The 13,577-nt window shown below is 52.4% G+C and overlaps 1 protein-coding gene across 1 annotated transcript; it reads left to right on the top strand.

The window, feature by feature from the left end:
• Positions 1 to 69: 69 nt before the first annotated feature.
• On the top strand, positions 70 to 13,541 carry BAIAP2L2 (BAR/IMD domain containing adaptor protein 2 like 2). Its single transcript, XM_050323554.1, has 14 exons — positions 70 to 2,250; positions 3,212 to 3,287; positions 3,580 to 3,666; positions 4,740 to 4,801; positions 5,114 to 5,185; positions 5,771 to 5,887; positions 6,263 to 6,409; positions 6,847 to 6,999; positions 7,428 to 7,566; positions 8,373 to 8,598; positions 9,479 to 9,550; positions 9,878 to 10,058; positions 11,912 to 11,946; positions 12,757 to 13,541. Exons 1-14 carry the CDS (start codon positions 2,212 to 2,214, stop codon positions 12,830 to 12,832), a joined length of 1,482 nt encoding a protein of 493 aa, XP_050179511.1. The 5' UTR covers positions 70 to 2,211; the 3' UTR covers positions 12,833 to 13,541.
• Positions 13,542 to 13,577: the final 36 nt, after the last annotated feature.

Below are 13,577 nucleotides of genomic sequence, written 5' to 3' on the forward strand. Positions count from 1 at the left end.
TTGCAGCCTCTGAATTTCTTACAGGTAGAAAATGAGGAATAGGGCCCCTTGAGACACAGGATTATACCAAGAGGTGAATGACCTGTCCATGCAGACAGCCCTGGGAGCACGTATGTGGTGTGAGTGGCTGATTGTTCCACAGTGGTTGCAACCAGAGGAAAAAGGCTTTGGACCAGCTGCAATATGAGGATCTTCTTGGAACTGGGCAGGCCTAAAAAGTAGAACACTGAAACCCTTTGGAATACAAAAGGTTGGAGATGGGGCTTTAATTTTGGTATCCCCAGGTGGTTTCCAGATGAGGTAACTGCTGCAAGCCTGCTGGACCTGCTGCCCAGTGGTTGCTGCAGGACACCACTGACGTGCTGAATCATGAATAGGGCTGAAAACTGATTATCTGCCTTCTGATCTTCAGTTTCACAAATGAGATTGTGGAATTAAGGGAATTTTAGGAGGAGTAAAAGTTTTCTTTTCCTATACAACAGAGAGCCTTACTTTCTTGTAGAAAAACAAAACTTGAAATGAAGAGACCCTGAGCTCCTTTCTGCTTTTTGCCCCTGGCTTGTATTCAACCTCCCTCTTTCTAAGCCTGCAGGGACTTCTCGGAGCAGGTTCCTTGCATGCAGACAGGGAGAGCAGGAGGGTTGCCATCGTTAACCCCAGATGGCAATTAAGTACCACCCAGCCACTCACATCCCACCACAACCCTGCTGGGGAGGAGAATTGGAAAGAAAAGGTAAACCTTGTGGGTTGAGAGAAGAACAATTTGATAATTGAACCAAAAATAATAATAATAATAATAATAAAAATGATAAGAAGAGGGAGAGAGAGTAACAGGACTCAAGAGAAACAAGTGATGCATAACCCATTTGCTCACCACCTGCTTATTAATGCCCAGCCCATCCCCAGGCAGTGATCATCTCTTCCAGGTAAATCCCCTAGTTTATATACTGATGTTCTGTGGCTTGGAAAATCCCTCTGGCTGCTTCAAATCAGCTGTCCTGGCCGTGCTCCTCCTGGGTGTCCTGTGCAGCTCCTCACTGTCAGAACATGAGAAACAGGAAAGTCCTTGGCTTAGAGTAGTAAGCCACTACTTAGCAACAACTACAACAGTGGTGTGTTATCAACATTATTCTCATACTAAGTCATACACACAGCACTGTACTGGCTACTGGGGAGAAAATAACCCAGTCCAGCCAGAATCAGGGCAGCTCAGGGTGAGGGTCCTGTGAGCTGCTCAGCTGTTGTGCCGTTGGTCTGGAGACCAGAGGGAGCATCCCCGCTCCCCTGCTGGCAGTAGATGTTGGGGAGTGCGGGGGCTGTGGGCTGTGTGACCCAGTCTGCATCCATCACCTCCTCAGCTGCCTGAGCCAGGCTGTGGCACTGTGCCCATGGAGACCTCCAGACCCGTCCTGAGCAAACAGTTGAGAACCCTGTGCCTGCTGTGATGGGTGCTGCCAGGGGAGGCTCTGACTGAGCTTTGCTTTGTCCTCTGCCAGGAGTGTGCCAGGAGCACTTGAAATGGCAGTGCCAGTCCCAGCTCATCAGAGAAGAAACCTGGGAAAGGGTTCAGACAGAAGCCAGTTTCTGGTGTTGGGGAGTCTCGCTGAGACTGGGTGTGGGAGGGAGCCTGGTGAGGGGGAATAGTGGGCAGGGAGGAGTTGAAATTTGTTTTGAGCTTTCCTTGCATTCTCCATGCCTGCTGCTATTTACTGCCTGCCTGTTGCAAGCTGATGGGGATCTCCTGACTCCCAAGGTGTCTGCAAGAGACAGACCTGAGGATGCTCCACTAGCACATTGAGGCCGGTCAAGCCACCTCCGAGCAGCAGTGACGGAGGCAGCGAGCCATAAGGCGGATACTTGGGCAGGTGGCCGGCCCTGCAGGTGTCAGGACAGGGAGAGCTGGGTACCAAGCTGGCAATCAATAATGCAAGGAGGCGGTCACATGTCCTTGCTGGCTGTCACAGGATTCCTCTCTCCCCAGAGTCTGGTTACTTCCAGAGATCAAGTTCCAGTCTCTCGGCTGGTGAATTATTAAACTACATCAGTGCTCCCTTTGTACCACATCTGTGTCTTCCTGCCGTCCTTCCTTGCCAGTGACGGGCTCTTTCCATCCAGCTGGCTGTGCAGAAGCAGAGCCCCCCAGGCCATTATAGCACCTGGTACTCTCCTTTGTTCCCTGCTTCTCCGTGGGAAAGGAAATAGGCTCCAGAGATGGATCTGTCCTACAGATCCACCATCTCCATCTATAAGGTGAGTGCCGGCATCAAAGGCTGCTCTCGTTGGCGTAGGGGAGACGTGTGGGTGGGAGAAGAGCTGTTTTCTGCCAAAGGCTCCCTTGGGTGGACAGCTGAGGGCTGAATCCCTTTGCAGTCAGAACTCCAGCAGCTCCTGTGGCCTCTGGGCTGTGTTTGAGAGCAGAAGGCTGGTAGGAGGAGATGATGGTGTGAGTCCTAGAGGCAGATTCAGGAAGGAATTGGGCAACCAGGGTGGTTTGGGCATGGAGCATGAAGGGTGTCATACCTTAGTTGCTGGTAGGAAGAAGTTCGATCAGCTGTTTTCCCCCTCACTGGAAAGAGCTGTCTCATCTCATAAACGTTTCCTTGCACACTTCAGTGCTGAACCAAGGTGATGAGGGCTGACAGAAGGGGGAATTGCTTATTCCAATCTGATCTTCTCTGTAGTCAATGAATACCTCTGATAAATACAACAAATACAAGCAGAGAGGCTGGTCTCAAGCAGTCTATCCCTTCTCTTACCAGGCTCCTGAGTCTGGCAGTGCATCACATCCTGGCCAGGAAAGAGTTGTGTTTATTCCTGGATAATAAACAGTGGCCCTCACCCTGGCTGGCTCTGGGATGAGGGGAAAGGCTGCTCAGATCCCCTTGCACTTACTCCCCTGCCTGCGGTGGGTGTGGGACCTTGGGAGAAAGCCGTCTTCATTCAGGAAACCCCTTGGCTCTGCAGTGGGCTCCCTTGCCCTCTGGCACTGCTCCTCTCCTGGCTGGCTTGGCAAGACTAAAGGCAGCCAAAGTTCCTGGCCTCCTCCGCTGCAGGGAGCTGACTTTATGCTTGGCTGCACATCCCCACGGCCAGCCGGTGCTGGGGCTGAGGGAGCTCTCATCCAGCCAAACCACAGCAGGGGGGCATCAACCTTTTGAAGTCTCTGAGGTGTGGGGAAGAACAGTATTAACGTGCTTCTGCCTGACCACAGAGTATCCTGGAGCAGTTCAACCCTGCGCTGGAGAACCTGGTGTACCTGGGGAACAACTACCTGCGTGCCTTCCATGGTGAGTGGGGTCCCGCCCAGCCAGGGCTTCAGACCATACCGCTATATCCATCCTGGGGATCTGCTGTGCTGTCACCCAGGACAAGGTTGCTGATCCGCCACCTCTGAAGTGTCCTGAGCTGCTTTTAAGCACTCTTCTACTCCAGGACCTGGTGCTGATGGCGAGAGATGGGGTGCCCTTGCCTATGGGCGAGGTACCAGGGGGTAGCTGTTCTGTGTGCTGCTTGCTGGAGCTGGTGATGGTGGGAAGGCAGGCCAGACCATTATGTCTCTCCCCTCTCCTCTCCTCACAGCATTATCCAAAGCAGCTGAAGTGTACTTTAAGGCAATTGAGAAGATTGGGGAGCAAGCTCTGCAGAGCTCCACCTCACACATGCTGGGTAAGGCTCTCCTGCACTCCATACTCTGTCCTGGGATGAGCTACATTTAGGTTTCTTTGGCCTTCTCCCTTAGCTTATCTCTTTCCAGGTAGAGAGGGAAGAAAGACAGCTCCTCTAAATGGTGTCTCACCACACCAGGTCCTGTCCAGGTGGTGAGAGTCAAATTTACTGTGTGTCCTTGAATATCTCTCATGGTCCCTGTATCTCTCTGAGACTAATGACTGAGCCTACCTCCTGGGATGGACCTCCAGTGATGGACCTCTCATGGAAACCAGTCCTTGTTGAGGCCTTCCCTGAGAGATGAAATTTTCATCACGGAGGAACCATTTTGTTCCTCCTTGGAAGTGTGGGGGAAAAGCTGGAGAGCACCCACTGACAACAGCTGATTAGGGTCTTGTCCTCCTGAGCCTGCAACCAGCTGGAATGGCAGCTTGGGGCTGAGTGGCTTACACTCAGCAGCACAAATAACTCTGCAGCCTAGTGGCGACGCTGAAAATGTGCTCAGGGAACTGTCTACTGCTGAACATTTTAGTAAAAAGCTTCCAGTAGATGTGTCACTTCTGCAGACTCCTGTTGTCATATGCACCTCCCAGCTAGCTCCTCTGCTCCCTGTCATCAGTCTCTTCCTTTCCTGGTTTCATAACACTGACACTGGTGAAGCAGGACCGTGCACAGCATCAGCAGCAGGTGCTGCAGCTGCCTTCCCATAGGACAGCCACAACTGTGCACATCTGCTGGAGTGCCATTGGCATTTGAAATGGCACCTGTAGGGGCTGTGGCAGAACAGAAACTCAGAGCCCGTGGCAGAGGTGAGGCTTCCTGCTGGTACCTGGTGCTGAAACAGAGCGCCGGTCCAGCCACTTTGTGGGTTGGAGCAACCCTGTGTTGTCAGTGCCTGGGGAGGAAGGCTACCACCCTCTCTCAGGGTGTGGAGAGCAGAACTTTGCAATATCTCTTGGACTTTCACACGTGTGTTTCATCAGCCTGAGTTGCATCATGCTGGTCTGCCTCCTTGGGCACACAAGGAAATGGCCTCAGGATTTTTACACCTTCTCCTGTCTTTTTCCTTGAAGGTGAAATTCTTATACAGATGTCTGATACGCAGAGGTTACTGAGCTCTGATTTGGAAGTTGTGGTGAGTGGTTTTCCTGAGGGCTGGTGGAGGTGGGAAACAAAGGGACTTCCTTAAGTACAGCTTATCAGCATTTATTGAATTCACCTGCCCTCTTATGAGCCCGCAGGCAAGTGCCTGCCTCCCTGCTATCCCACGTGACAGAGGAGTGTCACAGAGCTGCCACTGCAGCTGGGCTGGCAGAGCCTGGCAGGAGCATCCAGGTGGCAAGGGAGTCTCTAGCACAGCAAGTCTTATGAGCCACCCCTCACCACAGTGCATGCAACACCCCACTTGGTGAAGGGACAAGACTGATGGCTCCTTCACCTCTTTCAGGCTCAGACCTTCCACGTGGACCTGCTGCAGCACATGGAGAAGAACAGCAAAATGGATGTGCAGTTCATCAGTGTGAGTGATGAATTCCCTTCTCCTCCTCAGCCCTCCTTGTTTCCTTCTCCCATCTACCCAAGGGTTTTTGCTTGAGCACTTGAAGTGTTTCCTTGACTTTTCTCAGGAGGAGCTGGGGTGGCTTTTCTTCTCCCATCAAGGAACAAACCCCCTCGTGTTTGGCTGATGATGGAGAGCTGAAGATGATGGCTGTTCTTTCTATAGTGGGAATTGCCAAATGGTTCAGCAGGGCTGAGAGACTCGTCATCCCGATAGCGGAGTTCCCAGCTTTCCCAAATCACAGCCTCTGCATGACTGTGGGTCCTCTGCCATTATGGCCCAGCTGGCCATGTTGGTCATGGAGGGAGACAGAGGCCTGGGGGAGCTGAGTGCCAGTTCTTGGTCCTGAGATCTTGAGGTTCATCAGCACTCTGAGGCCATTCAAAATGAAAAGAAAGGTAGAGAAAGACTTCTTATAAGAGATCCAGGTGAAGCCTGATTTCAGGGGGACTCAGATGTCCAACCATGCACCAGAGCAGGACCCTTGCTGCTTCACAGTGTGTCTGTGTCTCTGGTTCCTCACTGAGCCTGGTTTCTTCCTGGCAGGAGAGCCAGAAGCACTATGAGCTGGAGTACCAGCGGAGAGCCACCAACCTGGATAAGTGCATGGCAGAGCTGTGGAGAATGGAGAGGGCTCGTGATAAAAACACACGGGAGATGAAGGTAAGCAGTGATTCCAGGAGTGGGCTGGAAAAAAGAACCGGATGATTTCTGTGGAGCCAGGGCTGATTTCTCAATAACCTTAGCCAAGGAGTTGCCCCTGATATTCAAAAAGTAGCAGGTTTATCTGGAAAGTAGGAAACTCCTATTCCACAGGGTGATACTGACCTGTGGTGCTCACTCCTGCCAAGCATTTTCCTCACTTAGGAAGCCTCAGTGTGCAAGGCTCTAATCCCTGGCACTCTGCTCTATCTCCTCTGTGGTGCTCCAGCACCGCAAGTGAACTGGGAAGCTCATTGACACGATGACCCCTTTCAACCCTTCCCATGCAATGGGATTTTCACTGATCCCTTCCCCCCTTTTTTCCTTGTGGTACAGGAGAATGTGATGCGACTGCGCTCAGAGATGCAGGTGTTTGTCTCTGAGAGCCAGAGGGAGGCCGAGCTGGAGGAGAAACGCCGCTACCGCTTCCTGGCTGAAAAGCACCACATGCTCTACAACACCCTCCTCCAGTTTTACAGCAGGGTATGGCCCCGACATGTGGGGGAGCAGAACTGAGGAGCAGGCAGCAGGGCTGGAGAGGGAGCCAGGGCTGAGCTGCCCCTTAGGTGAAGGCAATGTCTGTGCATGGACTGGGCAGGAAACTTTATTTCCTTTCTTGCTGTGAGGTTCAGGCTGCCTGTATTCGGCTGGGAGAACATGGCTGGGGCTGAGGATGGTGCTGACACAAGGTTAGCTGGGCGTGTGAGTGACGGAGAAGGGTGATGTGTTTGTAGCAGTGTCATTTGGACCATGGGATCTCTGCCATCCTGAAAATTCACTCCTGTAGGATGCTGTTTGGCCATTCCCACAGACCTAATTGTGGGAGGACCTGGTCCCTAATTTAATGCACGTGTCAGCCCTAGGCTGCCTTTGTAGCTGTTCTGCCCTGTCCATCACCCCCTCTCTCTCTCTCTGCCCAGGCTCGGGGCATGATCCAGACCAAGGCACCGCGGTGGAAGGAGCAGCTGGAGGCCAGCCGCAACCCCTCCAACAGCCACTCACAGGGGCTGCTCGCAGCCTCCCACAGCCAGGGCTATCCATCGGGACGGCTCACGCCCACCCACCTGGAGATGGTGAGGCTCCCACAGCTTCACCTTGTTTGATGCAGTATTGGAACAGGTTGCCCAGAGAAGTGGTGGATGCCCCATCAAGGTCAGGCTGGAGAGGGCTCTGAGAAACCTGATCTAGTCAAAGATGTCCCTGCTCATTGCAGGGGGTTAGACTAGAGGGCCTTTAATGGTCCCTTCCAACCCAAACTATTACATGATTCTATGGTGGTGAAGCTGCAGGGCAAGGCCAGGCCTGGGCTGACCATGGTACTTGCTGCCTTGTCCAGCTTCCATGGCCTTTCCTGGCCAAGATGAAGAGAAGCATGCATATGGGCTGCAATGGGGGAATGTGCTGTGTTTGGCTTTCTGAGTGGAACTTCAGATCTCCAAGAGCATCTTCTGCCTAACGCAGCCCTTGTGGATGTGTGTTAAGCCTCCTTTCCTTCCAACAGCCCCAGAGACCCCTTGGGGACTTTGCTTCTTCTATGACTGGGAGTAGATCCAGCATCTTCTCTCCGGACCCTCCAGAAATGAGACTGTCTCCTCAGCCAGAGTCCCCCAGGCGGCCACTGCGGAGGACACCATCAGCCAGTATGACCCATATCTGGGAGCAGTGTTGTGGGGAGACAGAGGGATTGGACCTCTCTGGGAAGAGGGCTGGGTTTGGGAAGGGACTACCACTCTATCAGACCACCAGTCCTCAGCCACATTCCTGGGCATGGTGAGAGTAGAGTGCTGGGAGATGGAGAGGGTAAGGCTGAAGCAGAAGGTGAGCTCAGCCTTCAGGGCAGGGTCCATCTAGGGCAAGGCCAGGATTCCTGGCTGGCTGTATGAAGTGGGGAACCCACAAATGTGCAGTTTTCAAGGCTCCTTGGACCATAAGAGCTGGTTCTTGCTGGAGTTCCATTTCAGTAAAGCACCTTCTCTCATGCTACAGATTTAATATAAGCTTGCCCTATGAAACCCAGCCACTTGCCTCATGACACACCTCCTTTTCGTTCCTGAGAAATCTCAGCTTAAAGTGTTTTAAAAAAAAAGTAAAAAAGGGTAGGGGGAGAAAAAGATTACTCAAATAGATAGTCAGTAGCTCTAGCAGGGTCAGGAAGAGGACCGTCAGGCAGAGCATCAGCTGAGGCGTGCATTGTCTATGTTCTAAACATTCGGCAGAAGAGGACACAGTGCAAAGCAAATGGTTTTGGCTTCAGTTAATTTTTCTCCTGCAAGATGCTTACCATGCTTTACCCATGCTATGCCCTGCTTTCTCCCCAAGAGAAAGTCCATCTACTCCTCCTTTAGAGCAAATACTTTCCTGAGGAAGCAGTGGTCCCTTTGAGGCAGTTTGGGTCTTACAGGAGGATGCCAAACTCCAGCCAGACTCCTTGGATGCCTCCCTGCAGGTTTGCTCCCTACGGGCCGTACTTCCCGTTCGGGTTCCTTCAGCGAGGCCAGCAGTGGCAGCGAGGGCAGGAAGAGGAGTGGCAAGGGAAGAGTGCAGGCTATTGTGGCCCACGCCACGGGTGCCAACCGGACTCTGCTACGGTTTGACCCTGGGGACGTCATCGCGGTGCTGATGCCGGACGCGCAGAATGGCTGGCTGTACGGCAAGCTGGAGGGCTCGTCCACGTATGTGACCCTAGTGCTGTAAACTGGCCTAATGCAGGCTTGTTGGATCTGGAGCTGTGGGGGGGTTAAGCCCAAAATTATCATCCATCCTCCCCTCCTGGTGTGGCCTGGGCACTGTGTCTCATCCACCATCTCAGTGGGACATCACCATGTGGTGTGGCATGGATGAGCTGCCTGAGAAAGCTCCAGGGGCTTTGAGTGGAAGAGTCAGGGATGCAGTGGCCCCCCTCCTGGCTTGCATGACTGAGTGACTCCTGTCATGGGATCCAGCTCAGGGCCATGAACCGCTGGAGTTACCTGAGAGGCCTTAGCTCACACTGCAACTGCTGCCACAGCCTCCAGCACAGGCAGGACATGGAAACTGCTGCACCCAGTGCTTACTGAATTACTGCCTGTGGCACTGCTGGCCAATACCTGTGTGCAAAGCCTGTCCCATTTCATATGGGATCCCTGCACCAGGCTCTGCAGGAATGCTCAACCTCAGATGTGAGATGAACAAGAGCAGTGCCTCTCTTTGTGAGGGGGGTTTCTGGAGTGGAGCTGATGCAAAATCGCAGGAAGAGTTTTCCACAGCCTCCTTGTGATTGCAGTTAGTTGGAGTGTCTCTTCCTGTATTGTGCCAACATTGTTCCCAGGAGCACAGATTTTGCACAGCCCCTGAGATAAGCGAGTCCTGCTCCAGGCTCAAGGTCTGTCTCACAATAACAGCATGCCCCACCTATGGGTGAAAGAAGTTCAGGAACCCAATCACACATGGAAGCATCAGCAGTGGCTTGGTTGATATGTGGGATGGGTGTAGATTAGGAGTGCTGGGCAACTGGATCTGAAGAACCACAAACCATGGTTGCCTGGACCTCATTTGTGTGTTCCTGTGCCCTAGGTGTGGCTGGTTCCCTGAAGCTTATGTCAAGCCTCTGGAGGATGCGCGGGAGATGGAAGAGCCAGATGCCAGGTAACAGGAGGGCAACTGGCCAGGCAGGAGCTGGAGTGGCTCCTGATACATCACTATATGCCAGTGGGGTAATTGTTTAGGGTGTGCCCTATGGAGAGCTGCAGGGCTCCTGTGCTGGAGCATCTGCCAAGAGCCTCATTGTGCCCTGAGATCTCGCAGGCTTCCCTAGGTGGCTGCCCCAACATGTGCAATGTCTTCTCAAAGGTGCTTGTGAGAGGGCCAGTCCTAAGCCACGTGTATTTGCTCCAGAGGCATCCCATGTTGTGGCTAGCACCTGTGATACTCCCTATTCCTTGCTCTACCCCACTGTCTTCTCCTCTTGCTCAGGTCTTTCCCACTGCGAAGCAGTCACAGTATGGATGACATCCTGGACCGTCCCAGCACTCCCTCCTCTAGCAATTACTGGCCTGCTGCTGCCCAGCCCAGTGTGCCGAACCCACCTCCCCTCTCGGTGGGTGCCAGCAGTCACCAGAGTGGGGCAGCTACCCCAGTCAGTTCTGGCTCCAAGGTGAGTGCAGGAGGAGTGACTGGTGGGCATGTATGGAGTGGGCCACACCTGACTTTCATCCTCCAAGGCACACCTTTTCTGCTCTGCCTGGTAGAGAGAGAAAATCACCTTCCAGATGTTGGTGAAGGGACCTGCTCTCTTCCTGAGTTAAGGGGTCTTTTTAGCACCAGCCTTTCTCACCCAGTCTGTTTGCACGCCACCATATCCTGATGATCCCTGCCAGACAACCTTGTGTGTGCAGATCCTCAGTGCCTGGCTTTGCTCCCACAAGGGACTGCATTTCTGCCCCTGCCCTTCTCATTTCTCTCTCTTTTTGCTCACCAGGGACCCTTCACCTCAGTCCTTTTCTCCATGACTTCCCAGCCTGATTTCTGGTGGCTCCAGGGCAGCACCTCTTTCTGCTAAGAGTAGGACCATGGAGTGATCAGGCTGGGCTGGGAGTGGGTGACCAGCTAACAGAGATGCCATCCTTCATCTCCCTTCAGAAAATGGAGAGGAGTTTCATAGGACTCCTCTTCAAAGTTTGGGCAAGCATTGAGTTAATGTCACAGCTGGGATAGGCAAAGGCTGGGAGTAAAGGCTGAGGGCACAGCCATTTTTGAGAGCCTCAGAACAAGTTATATGCAACCCATATATGCTTTCTGGATGGCACACTGAGAAGGAAACCCTCCACATAACACTACTTCCAGCTGTGAGGTATTGACTGGGGAGAACAAAGCTAAAGACAATTAAATGCTAGGACCTAAGAGGGGGAAGGAGGGTGCTGCCCACAGTCTCATAGAGGGCGAGAAACTTCATCTCTGATCCCTGGTTCCAGGCCAGTGCAAGTTTGCAAACAATTGGATTTCTCAATAATCTGAAAACTGCAACATTTGATTACTCCTTTTTTTTTTTTTCCCTTTATGTCCTTCTCTGTGCTTTCAGGTAGCCTCAGGCTGCACAACACTGGGGAACAGGCTCTGCAGCCTGTCTGTCCCTCTGGGTCACTGATTTTCATCCAGTTGCAGAGCTAGGGTGTAGGGATAGACCTGGGATTGAGCAGGAAAGTGTGTGGAGCATTTGGAGCATTACGGCAGAGTGCTTGAGCCTTGTTAGAAGTTTGGAAAGAGTCAGCCTTGCTTTAAACACATGCCCAAGACAACTCCCAGCTGAGCCACAAGCAAATGGGTGTGCATTTGACTTTGTAACTGGATCACAGATAGACACGTGGCTTTCTTGTCTTCCACCAGCTACAGAAAGTGGTGTGGTGTACTTTAGCGGGCCAGTTGTCACTGATCCCTCGCTGTCTACTGACCAAGAATAAGGGCCACAGGGCCTAGGTCCATCTTTCTCTATCAGGCTTGTCCACATTTAAGCAATATGTGTTGTAGGGTAGGGAGGCAAAGTTCTTGAGTTCTCCATGGATGTAGGAAGCATGTGAGGGCACTGACAATAAACTCTTTGCCAGGGTGTGTGGGCAGCATGAGGGGGGCATCTCTGGGTGTGCTGGCAGGGTGAAATGTAGCTCAGACTGTCACTGTTTGCTGTGCTCTTCAGACACGACACTTCGGGGATCTGAACCATCTCCTTTCCTCCCTAAGACAAAGGGAGGTGTCCTAGGGGAATAAGGAACCTCTGGTGTAGGCACAACCCCCCACCACAAAATTCAGGGTCTTATCTATAGCAGGGAATCTGTGGGCTTTAGCATAGCTTGAATGAACAAGGACTCAGAGCCCTGTTAATAAGACTTGGGCTCCTAACTCATTGAAAGTGTTTTGTGAAATCTTCCTCTGTGTGCTGTGTCTCCTGCCCCACTTTTCTGCCTCCATTCCCCACTCACAGATTGCTCACTGCTGCTTTTCTTTTCACTGCAGAAATCAGGAGACCAGCCCCCTGAACTCTTCCCACGGTAAGTGAGACATGGAGCTCTGCTATGGAATCCTCAGACGGGGGGAGCATTATTACAACGCCATTATTATTTAATCTTTTGGATTATCAAATGTGGGAGGAACAAGGAGGTGTCTGGAGGAAAGCAATGCACAGCCTGCCTTTCAGGACAGGAGGCAGAGGTGGTCCATTCTGACCTCTGCTGACTGGAAAGGCTCTATCCTAACTCTGATAAAATGAGGTAGGATCAGAGCACCCTAAATGTGTTCAAATTTGCATGCTCCTTCCCATCCATTTTGCAAGAGCCACAATAGCAGCTCACAGCCTGAGTGTGGAGCTACATGACTGGGCAGCTCTGCCAGCTTGGGAAAGGGCTGAGGCATAAGGCTTCAGGTTTTGATGAGTCAGGTCTGTGGAGATCAGACTTGCCATAAATCCCTGCTTTCCTTCCCCCTGAAGTTGGGTTGGTGTCTCCAGGTTTCTGGCATGGTACTGTGGCCTTTTTCTGCTCCCCAGCTCCTTTCCTGGAGGGTCAGGAGCTACAAGTAGAGAGTGCTATTTGGAAGGACAGCCATGTGCTAATGTCCCTTCTTCATCCTATGGAAGGGGGAGGGTGAGAAGCCCTGTGGAGAGCCCAAGGGGAACCACATGGGAACTTGCAGCAGGGTGTGTTAAGGAGGGAGATAATATACTCAGCATACAGCTTTACCACACTCTTCTTGGCATGGAGGTGACTGTCCAGAAGGACTAAATAGCCTTTGCTTGGTCAGAAGGATCCCTGCATAGCATTTGCACATTTTTTCATGGTTGCCTCTTTCCTTTCCCTTTCCAGAGGTACCAACCCCTTTGCCACAGTCAAGCTGCGTCCCACAGTCACCAATGACCGCTCAGCACCCATCATTCGATGAAGCAGGGTTGCAGATATTGAAGAGTTTCAGCAGACAAGGAGAAAGAGGACAAGGACTACCCTGTGATGTCCAACTGGGCAGCAACCTAGTGCTACCACTCATGGAGTGACCTTTCTTTTCCCCTCCCTTACCTCTGGGACACTGGGACCTGTCTCACCTGGGTGTCTGGTGTGCTTTAGCCAGCAGAAAATCCCTGCTGCTCTTTTTGGACTGATCCTCGTCCCATCTCCCCATGTGGTGTTGCTGTACTTGAGTGGGAGAAGTCTGGTTTTACAGGTGTTGGTGGCCTGGGAGAGAGGATGCTGCTGGTCTGGGAGGTGGGGGGTGGATGGGTAAGAACATCTGCAGCACAGGGCAGTGCCACTTTAATATTGAAGGTGAAGCTTTGCTAGCCCTGCTGTGGGCAGAGAAGGACTCTCACCAAACAGTTCCTTTGCTACCAGAAGAATGAACCCCAAAAGGAAGAGGCTACAGGAAGGTTTCCAGTGACATGGTCTGGCTGACAGGGTCTGGTTTTGGCTCCTTTGGCAACCACGTCCTTTTGTAGCAGCACCTGCCCCTTCTCACCCTCAGTGCAGCCCCTTGCCTTGCTGAGCAGCCCTGGAGCAAGGCAGGATAGGGTGACAATGTCCAGCACCGCTGCTATGCTCCCTCCCTCACTGTCCTGTGGAAAATATGTGGGGTTTTTTAAATAAAATTGAGAACGCGGCTTGTGTAGCCATTCCAGCACCTGCGACAGAGGATG

This window comes from Myiozetetes cayanensis, unplaced genomic scaffold, assembly GCF_022539395.1.
Source record: "Myiozetetes cayanensis isolate MyiCay16 unplaced genomic scaffold, myiCay2020 scf3, whole genome shotgun sequence".
In the NCBI taxonomy this organism is placed as follows: Eukaryota; Metazoa; Chordata; class Aves; order Passeriformes; family Tyrannidae; genus Myiozetetes; species Myiozetetes cayanensis.

Excerpts from the sequence above, each read along its gene's own strand:
- BAIAP2L2 (XM_050323554.1), top strand. The coding sequence starts at position 2,212 with ATGGATCTGTCCTACAGATCCACCATCTCCATCTATAAG. Across the intron at positions 8,599-9,478 it reads AAGCTGGAGGGCTCGTCCAC|GTGTGGCTGGTTCCCTGAAG; the intron begins GTATGTGACCCT and ends CCTGTGCCCTAG. Across the intron at positions 9,551-9,877 it reads ATGGAAGAGCCAGATGCCAG|GTCTTTCCCACTGCGAAGCA; the intron begins GTAACAGGAGGG and ends CCTCTTGCTCAG.